Source organism: Haemaphysalis longicornis, unplaced genomic scaffold, assembly GCF_048455015.1.
Source record: "Haemaphysalis longicornis isolate Haplotype H1 unplaced genomic scaffold, Haemaphysalis longicornis Haplotype H1 scaffold_1, whole genome shotgun sequence".
Classification (NCBI taxonomy): Eukaryota; Metazoa; Arthropoda; class Arachnida; order Ixodida; family Ixodidae; genus Haemaphysalis; species Haemaphysalis longicornis.
Window position 1 is genome coordinate 209,585,367 of NW_027526203.1, and position 12,218 is coordinate 209,597,584.

The following is a 12,218-nucleotide window of genomic DNA, read 5'->3' on the forward strand; positions in this document are numbered from 1 at the left end:
CTGGTTGAACGCAAAGCTTTCTCCGTGCGAAATCGAATGGGAAGGTCAAGTCAAGGACGCTGCGATAAAAAGACCAAACTGCGTGCTGGTGAAATTCGAAGCTCAACTAGTAAAAGTTTAAATCCAGAAGGCAACCAAGGAAACCCACACGAGAAATCTTTGCAACAGATAATCGTCGTTACACGGAGGAGTGCATGCTTTTTCAAGCTTAGGTGGCAGCTTGTAAACCGACCGCAACATTCAGTAGTGAAACTGAGTAGAGTTTTCGGGCACCCTCCTGTCTCGCGTCCTTCAACTACGCAGGAATTGGTTTTTGAAAAACCATTAACCAACTGGCCAGCAACCATTGTAATTCTTGTAAAGCAATGCTTCTCCACGACGAGCATTGACGTTCTACTATCATGCGATATTTGTTAAGTAAACGATCCCCGATGACTGTAGTAAGATCATTTCTGTGAAATTAAACACGTTTCAGCCGTAGTTAATGAAGTTACGGAAGCGTAGTCCATCACAATTTCTGTTTTGAGGTAAATCTTAGATGGCATCCCCCAAATTTGTCTTTCGCTTGTTTACAACGCCATTTAGTCATCAACTGCCAAAGGCCAGTGCCGCAGCATTCCTGAATCGGTTGCACACACCGGCTTTGTGGGAGCATTTAGCTGAAATATACTCCTTGATACGCGAAAGTGCATGCAGGCATGAAAAAATTGCATGAAGGAACGAACCTTCACTTCCATCTTGGCGCTTTGAGCGTCGTCTGCTATTTGTAAATACTGTGTATGGGCGTAAATCACACACATGGCCAACCTCGTAAAGGTCACATCCATGCTCAAGGTTTACCGATTTGAAAAAGGTCCTTGTGTTTATGTACGATTAACAAGGCGCACCGCAGAAAAACGACAGAAAGCCATGCACAATAACGCTGCGCTGACAGCCACCGGCATTCCACTGACGAGCGGTTCGCCAATGGCGGCGCTGTTCGCTGAAGCGACGGTGGTGCCATACAACGGCCGCCCGGTCCCTATAGAAGTCTTGCTTAGGCACTTTCGATAGTTTGTTCAATACGTTACAGTATTTTTATATCGCTCCGATAGAGTTGTGTTGAAAGGTTGCCTCTTAGTTTTTTTATACAAACTTTCTTTCTTTTTATAACTAGTTAACAATGCACTCGTCATTGTTAACTACTAAGTAGTAAAAAGGGTTACTAGGAAAGTTATGCTGTTTTTTGCACTTCACTATCCTCGAGCTGACAAAAACTTCTTCAAGGAAAAGACTACAGAATTTAGTAATTTAGTTACTGCTTCAACGGGATCAGATGATGAATTAACATTAGACCAGTCAGTGGAAATTATGGCGTCAACAAACTTATTCTTGTTAAAGACAGCTGTAAAATACGAAGACTTCATTGTAGAGGCCTCACCAAGGAAAGCAACAAAAATACGGAAAATTATCGGTAATGTCAACTTCAACTACGCCAGAGACTGAGGGTGGCGTAACATTTGATAGAGCGTGATCTAATTAGCTGTTTGTCCCATGAAAGCTGCATCTTGTGTGAGAAGTAATTAATGACTCAAGGTCATAGCCAGTAAATCAATCGGTATAAGCATAAATATTGGAAGTTTCATCTAATAAATTTATAATAATATCGCCTAGAGTGAGATATCTTTTTTTTTTCAAAGTATAATTTTTTAAGAATTTGAGCCAAAGCTAATAAAAATTCAGTGACGGAAGATGATGGTGAGCGATAAATGCAGCCGAGAATGAATTTTTTGCAACTATCTGGGATGAATGAATGGTCGGTCTCTATCCAAACTGATTCACAGTTACTGACGTCAATGGCAAGGTCATGCCTGCGACTGTACGCAATGCCAGAAGAAACAAAAATGGCAGCACCACCATGACCACCCATTGCGCGGTGACTGTATTCAGGAGCATAAGATTGGAAACCATACAAGTCACAGTCATCGTCACATAACAACGTCTCCGAGGTGCAAATAAACGAAAAAGAATGATTTAGTGACGCAATAAAATTAGTGATGCTGTCAATGTTTTTCCGGAGGCTTCTTGCGCTAAAATGAATGACTGATCGGTGATCGTCACTGAGCAGAGATTTACAGACACCTGCGGACACCAAAGACATCTCGATTTGATGAGCACATGCCATTATTCTACAATCTACTTGAAAATACGCAGGTCAGCCTCGGATGAGATGCGGCATACTTTACTATCGCCTGTTTTCCTAGCTTTGATTAGGCAATTGTCAGTCCAGAGGAACTGCCAAGAGTGCTCCTTCTTCAGTTTGAGGGCCATAGCAAATAGTATCTTGTTATCGTATGTCAGATGGTCATTCACATATACCGGCTCGTGTGCCTCGCCAGAAAAGCCAATCTCATTGGTCCTCAAACGGGCTTTGCGTGCTTTCCGGACAAAATCATTTTTCTTGTCACGACAACAAAAACGGGCAATTATGTTCAGATCGTCGGATTTTGTGGGCACACGGTGAATGATATCCAGGTCAGCCAGAAATAGGACAGTCGATAGCGTCCCCAATGGCTGTCAAAATGGCTGCACAGTTTTTGCCTTTGGTGACTGGAACACCCTTGATTTCGACATTATTGAGTTGAGCGTACTGTTCGAGGTTAGCGACACGCTTTTACAGTGCTGTATTGTTAGCCACGAGTTCCTTGTTAGACGTCACGAGCGCCTTGTTGGACGTCACCAACTCATCCCGTTCGTTCACCATGTCGTCGAACTGTTCGCTCATGAATTTTACACTCGCCCGCAAGTCAGCGACTTCAACATCTACATCTTTGTCTTTTGTTTTCTCCTCAAATTTTGAAGTGAGGTCTGTACCCAAAGACTCAATCTCTTCAATTTTCTTAGCAGGTTCAGCGTTAGTGGGAATTTTGCAGTTCAAGGTTCACAGAAAAATTTTGATGGGGCAGCAGAAACAGAACAAAAACAAAAGAGAACACGACAGAAAAAAAAGAACACGTTCATTGATTGATTGATCGAATGGTTTAACGCGCCGGCGCAACGCAGGCGATGAGGCGCGCCGTAGTGGAGGGCTTCGGATTAATTTTGACCACCTGGAGATCTTTAATGTGCGCCGAAATCTCATACACACGGGCGTTTTGCTTTTCGCCTCCATCAGAAAAGCGGCCACCGCGGCCGAGAATCGAACCCGCGACCTCGTGCTCAGCAGCACAACGCCTTAAGCCCGTTCTACATGGAGCGAATTTCGCTTGCGAATCCGCTGGAACGAACATTCGCACTTGCGAAGTTCGCAATGCCTGGAATTGTCGTCTACATGGGGCCTGCGAACGCCGCGATTTTCGCATTTCAGATGCGCCTTGTTTGCAGACTGAATTAAGTTTGCCACCAGCAAAGGTTGTGTGATTTTAACAAGGGTGGTTTTATTTTACTTTCTTGGCAAGTTGTTTCTGCCTGGCTTGCGGTAAATATAAGTTTATTTGCGGTTTTCTATAAGAATCGCCAATTCTTTATCAATATACGCACACACAGCAGAGAAGACAAACGTTTTGGTGTGCCCGCGCTTTTGTCGCGCTCATACAAGCAACGCCATCTGGTTTCTAAGCGTGCAAGTGGTGCCGAGCTGTGCTCCTATTGGCCGCAGGTCCGGCCCCTCTACGCCGCACACGCCGCACGAGCGGCGTTTGCTCGACCGCTTCAAATGTTTGGCACTTTGCCGCAGCAACGAAAAAAGGTGGTTTTGCCGTACGAGCGGCGCCGCATCAGCGAATTCGCAGGCGAAATCGCTCCATGGAGTACGGGCTTTAGCCACTGAGCCACCGCGGCGGGTTAAAAAAAAAAGAACACGTTAAAACAATAGCGCAACCAAAAAATACAAATAGGGCTAGCGCTGGAGTCTTGTGCTCATTGATAGCGAAAGTAACAAAAGGTATTGTGCGCAACACCCTTGTCTATAACACTGAGTTCAACTTCAACTGGCTACCTCTCAAAACTGCGGACTCAAACTTGTCACAAAAAAAGCTGAGGTCAAAATGTATGGTCAAGCCTTCAGAATGACACAAAAGTGTTCTTTAAATGTTTTTTCGGCCGAGGCAAGATAAGACTATAAGTACGAAGCCTGTGTTATAGACAAGGGTGTTGCCCTCTGTACGTCCAACACATGGCACGGCAGTAGTGCGAAATGACATTCAGCAAACCTCTATTGTGTTTACCACGCGAAGACCGAGACAGGGGGGGGGGGGGGGGGACAGCGGGAAGGGTTGGTAGGGCAGCGAGGAGAGGCACTTACGTGGAAGGGGCGGCAGAAGATTATAGTCTTTCGGAGGCATTTGCAGAGAAGTGAGCAGATGCGCGGCCAAGTTTTTTTTCACGAAACATTACACTAAAAAGGACGGATAGCTGTAGGGAAAATTTTATTCCCACAGCAGACACAGCGTAACTGCAGTAATCTTGATCTCATCGAAAAAAGGAGCACGTTGAAATGTCTTACTGGAGCGCTTTTTCCGCGTTAACCCTTGGTTCATTTGTTCCGGGACCATTTTTGCCTACATATACGTATACACTGAGGTACGTATGAGTGAACGTATGCGCTGTTGCGACTTCTGTTCTCACCGCACTTGGGACTGTACCACCCAAACAAGGTTGTTTCCCATCGATGAGGTGCCCCCCTCATCGATGAGAAACCCTAGCGTGCTTACAATGGCGCGCTGCGCGGCGGCTGCGGCTGGATATACGTCGCTTTCAATAACTTGGGCCACCCAGCTCCTCCGCATCGGAATGCTGCCCTAATGACCGGAAACGGTCAAACGAGATGACAAAGGCCTCGTGCAGTGTCTTCCTTCTTCAGCGGCATGTCGCATGTTCCTGTCTTCTCTTTTGGCGGCGTGTCCGACGATTCTCTCGGCGCCGTAGTTAAGCGAGCAGTAAACGGGGAAGCACAGGAGGGAATCCCAGATGTCTCTTCGAAGTTTCAGCATTATTAGTCCTAACGACTTTTACCCTAGGCAGGCTTCCTCCCCGAGGTCTACCAAACGTTCACCTGTGAGAGAGGGAGACGTGCCCTCTCTTTGTGCGTATGTGGGCGTCAGTTTTCAGCGCTGTGTACTTTCCTGATTGGTGATTTTGATTTCCTGATACGTGTGCTTATGAGCCGCCTGAGTCTGAGCCCGCTTTTAAGGTCTGATTATCTTTTCCTTTTAATCGTGAACAATTTGTAATTGGGAATTCAGGGGCCATTATTGCGGGTAAAACACAAACAGTGCCATTTTGAAACAACCAGGTGGAGTCTGCCCTCCTCGCGCTCCGTGTCAATGGCCCCGACACATCGTATTTCTTCGATTATTTGCCCCGGACTCACCGCGGACTCCCCGAGAAGCAATCCGGCATTTTTTTCCGCACATTCCTACGGCGCGGAGAGCCTTCGCAGTACCCGCGGAAAATCCACGGTAAGTTCGAGACTGTAAAATCGAAAATCGCTGTTGTTTTCGTTACAAGTGCACGCGAACGCTTCTTCGTGGTACACCCCTACGCGGTCTCCATGCTCACCTCTGCGTGCAGGCGTCCGTAGGGCGTGGCGTAGTGCTGGCGCTGCGTCTCGTGCTTGAAGCGGTCCACCTGCGTCTTGTACGACAGCATGCCCGAGGAGATGGTCACCAAGCTCAGTGCGAAGAGGAGCACGCCGGCTAGCCACACGGGCCGGCACTGGAGCCATACGAAGCCAGAGACGAACGCCACGGTTCCGCACAGACCCAAGAACAGTCCGACAATGGTGGTGGCCAGGGGAGCCCACAGGCTGGGGGTGCCACGCTGCCGGTCGATGCTGAACGCCGGTGGCTTCATTTTGCGCCCTGCAGGTCGACGGCCGGCAAGATGAAAGGAACCAGTTGTTTCTGCACTGTTAAAAGCTCCCGTGTGTCAGCCTCTTAAGAGACCAACCTGAATGACCCCATTACAACTAAAAAAGATCCAACATATTAGTATGACGACGACATGAGTACACAATTAGACAGAACGCGCGATACCCGCTGTGATATTAAGAGGCGTAAAGCTCATATTACCATGGCATGCGCGATGCAGATAATATTTAGCAGACAAATCATACTCTTATTCATCCGAAAAATTAGCGCACTCGTCGTCCATACCCTCAACTTTATTTTTTCTATCAGTGTATTCAAATAAACCATAAGACGCTATCTAGGAAGTTATTTATAACCACAGAGACACAGGAATAAAATCCAATGCAGCTGCGCAAGAACAATGGCGTGAAAAAACATAATGTCAGCCTCGCTAATACGAATTTCCTATTTGCTACCTTCCGTATATACACCTCAGAGAGGCTCTACACCAAGTGCTCTGAAGAGCACAAGGTAGCTCTGCTCCATTTTCAAAGGCACCTCTCCACCAGCTGCAGGAGGTCAGCGATTACGTAAGAAAATGGGATGGAATTTATTGAGCGGCCAGGGCGTTTGCACTTTAAGGCTATCCCTGAAATGTGTACATGCAGGGTATACATAAAGGAAGTCTTGTGGTTCAGCATATCTGCACTGCATTCGAGTGAGAGATACATGCCTCCAACAAACGAAATTCAGGAATTACAGCAAAGTGCATGCAATTTGGCTCGAAAATGTGATCTGGGCTGTGTCATTCCGCGGCGCGGAACGTCATGCTCGCATTGCGTGATATCACAGTGCAGACCAAAGTTTTGAGTCAAATCTGAATTATGTTGGCATCGTCATTCACCGAAACCTATTCGTTGGCTGCATGAATTTGTAAACCGAGTGGATGGGTGGTGAAGCTCAGCCACGGGATTGCCTCAGAAAATGAAGGAAGCTCACACTAACGCGTAAGACTTGAAGGTAGCGAAGCTGTACCTTCGAAGGTTGCCGTAACGACCATCACAACGATTTAAGTCCACGATAGCAGCCGAGTTTCTTCTTCGCTACCGCAACGACCTTTAATCCGTCTTTGTTGCTATAACAGCGAAGAAGAAGCAAATAAAAGAAGCAGTACGAACGAACCAAACGCGCACACTTAAACTAGCCGCATGCCGCTGCAACGTGTACCCTATCACATGTTCTTTGTCGAGCAGGTGGCGTGATTCCTCGCCCCACAGTCACAGCCGAGTGAGTAAGCTGTTTGACTCTCGGGTACAAACTCACGATCATAGGCAAGTGGGTAAAACGACTGACTCTAACTCCGTTGATCTAACAGACACAGGTTCGAATCGTGCTGGTTGCTGTGATTTCTTTGCGTTATACTGTTGTACTGAGTTTTGTGAAACGCCGGAATCAACGAATTTCTAAACAGCTTCGCTGTTAATGTATCTCTTTCACTTCATTGTGGCTAGTGTTCTTCAGTGCTTGGCTACGTTAGTGGCGAAGCACTTAGGGCCTTGGGCTGTCGGCGTCTCATGTCGTCACAGTAAATCAATTTGTCAAACGATGGTCAAAAATTACAAGTGTATAGTGGAGAAAACAGGTTCAAATATGATTTAAACTAATTCTAAATACAGGAATAGAAAGGATTTAGTTACATTAATAACAGTAATTGGTTAAATTCCGCCTCGAAATTGGTTTCAAAGGCCAGGTTTTCTTTTTTAAAGCATTCTTCTCAGCATGCTGCGGCGTGTGAAACGAAGACAACTTACGGCCAGTCTGTCTCTCATTCAATTGCTTAAATCCGCTTCAACGCAAGAGAGGGCGCCACCGCCTCAGCAAGCGCACAATTGCTCCTCCCACCGGCGCTTCTCCGGCACCCAATCAGCGCGCGTCGTGGGGCAAGAGAGAGACTTAGAATCTTTGAATGCACTTATACACTGCATGCCTCGCAACTCCCCAGGTTTAACGTAAGTGCAGATGGCCTGGGGTTTTTTTGCAGAACAGGGGCAACCTTTTTCGCTGCCTGAGGACTGTAGAGTATCCCACGGCGTATAGTTACTTTTCAGTTACCAGCCACGCTGTTGTGCGTCAGAGCTGTACGTTTCCCCTCCCCCTCTCACCACAAACACTCTCGTATTTTGAAATCCTGGCCTTTCCAGCTGGTATGGAACCTTTCTCCCTCCCTCCCTCCCTCCTATCTCTCTTTCTTGGTGGCTTTCTCTCTCTTGGGTAGCCCTGCTGATGACAAATAAGGCTTAGAGGCAGCCCAAAAATTTTCAATGATATCGGGGAGGGGAGGGATGCCGTCCGTCCCTTGAGGCGCTTTGGCAGGGATTACAGGGGAACTGGTTAGGCACAGAACACTTTCAGAGCCATTCCTCGCGGAGAAAGTGTGAGCGAAAATATCAACTTCTCTACATTAAAGTAAACTAACCGTACTGTAGGGGCGTCATTATGTTTCTCCATTGAACGGAATTCCAAATTCCACATGCTCGGAGGTCTCCTACTTCCTAAAACAGCGCAGACTAAATAGGCATTCCACCTGCGCAGTACCGGGAGCTTCCCAAGAGACCTCTCTCGCTTGACGTCATTCTCTCAATAGCTTTCGTGGTAAAGTTCTCACGAGTCAGTGTGGGCCTTTCAAAGCGACTCACATGCACTTACGAGCTTTAAATAAAAGTCAGCTCTCACGCACAGTTGATGAACATATTACTATCTACAGGGCCTTATTTCAGCCGTCGGTATTGAGCTATCTGCTTCCTGGCATATAAATAAATAGAAATTTCATCCCAAACATTCCAATTCTGCAGACGGAAAGCACTTTCGAAAAAAAAGCTTGATTTGTAGGTAAATTAAGGAGTGAGTTCTCTTGGCACACCGAAAGTTAATACGACGCGTGCAAAGGCTACGCTTTATAATTAAGTTTCGACCAAATATTAATTAACGATGTTCGGTGTGTGCGGGGGTCTTTATTTGTATTAAAACATGGTCTAGAAAATACCATAAGCACAAAAATCCTAGTTTAAAATCTTATATATAACCTGCTAAAGGTGCTTTTTTTAGCACCTGCTTCTTTGCCAGCTCTTGAACCATACAGTTTCTCACTCTAACTCACCTAGAGTGGAATCTGGCGCTAGCGTCAACGTGATTCGGCGAAGGCGCTCTACGCCTCCATGAGTGCCGCCATAGTGTGTAGTTCGGCCGGAAGTTCGGCTTGGCATGGCCGGCAACTACTTTGTGGCTACGCAAATTGAGTTTTTGTTTAAAAAATTGCTGCCAAAAATGCCGCTGTTAACACATTTTATTTTGTATAAGACATTGTGTTAGAGTGCTTATGTTTCAAAACAAATTTGGTGGTTACAAAGAAAAAAAAGCAGAAGTTCTGCCTTTGGCTCACGCCGCCAGATACAGCGGGCCGTCCCAGATTTATTTTTCAATTATTACATTCTCCAAACTGGGTGAGGTATTCTGTGATTTTGTGTAATATTTAGCTGAAAAGAATTATTTAGATTGTCTTAAACTGTGTTCTTGCTTCCTCTTAATACAGAATTATTATCGTATGCTACGCGCTTTGGCAGGCGGAGCAGATGCAACATACAGATGCAGGAATGATGTAATCGTGTCCTATTTATTTGTTTTGTCCAAGCAGATATAAATAAACCTAGAGGCGAATCCTATTACCGCTAATAAGTCTTCAAGCACGCGTGCAAAGCATTATGAAATTGCATGAACGCTTTAAATGGCAAATAAATACTGGCTTGTCTAGTAGCTATGTATGTTGCCTCATTGCGCCTGGCCAAGGCAGTGCATGCTTCAAGGGGTAAGTAAACGCAGCGGCGGCGACGAGCGATGCGAAAATCGTAACTGAATGTGTGCTGAAAACGGATACATAGTGTGGCCTAGCGTAGCTTATTTAGAGGCTGTAGTGTGGGCGGAGGCGGCAAGCGGTATGAAGCGGTATAAACACGCCACTGGGACCCTCGCTCGCTTTTTGCCGGCCAGAAGCAGCCCACAAGCGAGCGGCAGCGGCGATACAGTGATACGGCGATACAGTTTTGTGTTTGCTAAGTGAACATACTCATTCTTAATGTTTTTTAATGTTGCAAGTACTGTTTTAGTTGTTTCTACAATAAATATGTGGTATTTTGTAAGAATCGGCATTATTTGTTTTTGTTTAGCGAAAAATTAGTTTAACTGGTCGCCAAAACGCTGAGTTCGGGGTACTCTAGCCACACTGAGCAGTACGCTGGCTTACGCGAGCGTTGCAGCGCCTATGTGGTTACTCGCCCTCTCTGGCGGAGTCGGTCGGCGTAAATACGCCGCCGCAGGCGTACGTCGTTGCGCGAGCACGCCGGTTTTACGCGTGCATGTGGTTGGGCCTTAAGGCGTTGCGCTGCTGAGCACGAGGTCGCGGGTTCGATTCCCGGCCGCGGTGGCCGCTTTTCTGATGGAAGCGAAAAGCAAAAACGCCCGTGTGTACGAGATTTCGGCGCACGATAAAGATCCCCAGGTGGTCAAAATTAATCCGGAGCCCTCCACTACGGCTCACCTCATCGCCTGCGTTGCGTCGGCGCGTTAAACCCTACAATCATCAATCAATTTTTTTTTCGCTTGTCGCTCTCACCCAGTACACTCTGCTGTTGTACCTTTTGAATTACGTTTTCGGCGTCGCTTGTCGCCGTCACTGCATGTGGTCACCCCTTCATCTTAAGAAACTCGCTGCTAACGCGAGCACATGCGTTAAGTGCTAATTACGCTGTTATTTAGACATATGTGTGACAGCCATTGAATGCCAGATATTGGCATCCGGAAAACCAAAAAGCACACCGAAAACAGAACTAACAAGCACTTCAGAGCCGAGGAGCCTAATTCATAGCCCTTTGTACTAGCCACTTGCTGCCAATCCGATTCCCACACTGCCCACAATTCCCATGACGGCGTGCGATCGCCGAGACACTTTCCACTCTAGGTGCTCTTGAAAAACTCTATGCCTTGAACGACTTTACGCACTTTGATTTGATTGTGGGGTTTAACGCGCCGACGCAACGCAGGCGATGAGGCGCGCTGTAGTAGAGGGCTCCGGATTAACTTTGACCACCTGGGGATCTTTAACGTGGGCCGAAATCTCGTACACACGGGTGTTTTTCTTTTTCGCCTCCATCAGAAAAGCGGCCGCCGCGGCCGGGAATCGAACCCGCGACCTCGTGCTCAGCAGCGCAACGCCTTAGCCACTGAGCCACCGCGGCGGGTTTGACGAACTTTCAACAATTAACCTTAAGGCCAGAAGCATTCATAATAACTTTCCTAGCTTTTTTTTGTGGTTGTTGTTCCTAATGGTCAGTTGTTACTGTCGGTTGTCACTTCGTCCTCGCTTCATGGAATTAGAATCAGCTGGGCACGATCGAACGAGGGCATACAGAATGCGTAACTCACGCCTCAGGTTTCATTGCTGTACAAATATACCGGAAACACTGGAAGAAGACGGTGTCGCTGTGTTAATGAATGCAGATCGTGAATCGTGATCAGTTTGGAGTAAGGTACAGCCATGTTTTTGGGATCATTGCATTTGAGTGTTCGCCTGGATTTCTGATCGATTCATTGCGCAATCTTTGCAAGATTTCCCCGCCCTTTGTCTTCTTTTCTTCAGAAGTTCAAACAACCTATGTATGAGTGATTTTGGCGCCCCCGTTTTTCTAACCAATGTTGTCTCATTCCACTATGGGAGCACGAATTACTAGTGTGGTAATGAAGTTTTTCTTTTTTGGTGGAAGGGGGAGAGAGGGGGACGGGGGCTTTAGACCACGCTACATTGTCCGCAACGTTCTGCAGAATTGAGGGAAAACAATTTCGTGCTAATGCGAAAGCCTTACATGTCTCATGAGGAAAAAAACTAGGCGTTGTGCCCGTTGGATGGCTCGAAAGACTCGCGTGTCGCGCTCCGTCATCTAGCTAAAGTATCTTCTCACTTCACTGCAAATGCCTGCGAAAGACGATGTCATCTACTACCGCTGCCACGTAAATGACTCTCTTCTCTCCCCCCGCCCATCTCTCGTGCACTTCCCGCCCTTTCCGACCCTCCCACGATAAACACAGAGGGGCGTTGCTTGAAGACAATCCAATTTTCACGCACTGCTCGTGACATCTACTGGAACCTTTTGTTAATGTTGATCTTGGAACACTGACAGGAAGTTCATGCTCTCACAAGCAATTTTTATATTTTTGAGTCAAAATATTGTTTCCAAAGGGTATTTTTATGTCCTATCTCCAAAATCAAGCAGCCATGTATATAATTAAACGAACACTGCGAATACCACTTGCCGTATTTCCACGATTCTAACGCGAAGGTAA

General features: G+C 46.7%; 1 protein-coding gene across 2 annotated transcripts in view; it reads right to left on the bottom strand.

The window, feature by feature from the left end:
- Positions 1 to 12,218, bottom strand: part of LOC144141399 (uncharacterized) — a 142,629-nt gene that overhangs the window by 71,388 nt on the left and 59,023 nt on the right. For both annotated transcript variants that reach the window (XM_077672973.1, XM_077672981.1), the window contains exon 2: positions 5,539 to 5,840. In XM_077672973.1, coding sequence (XP_077529099.1) covers positions 5,539 to 5,832 — 294 coding nt within the window. In that variant the 5' untranslated portion in view covers positions 5,833 to 5,840. The remainder of the gene's footprint in view (positions 1 to 5,538; positions 5,841 to 12,218) is intronic.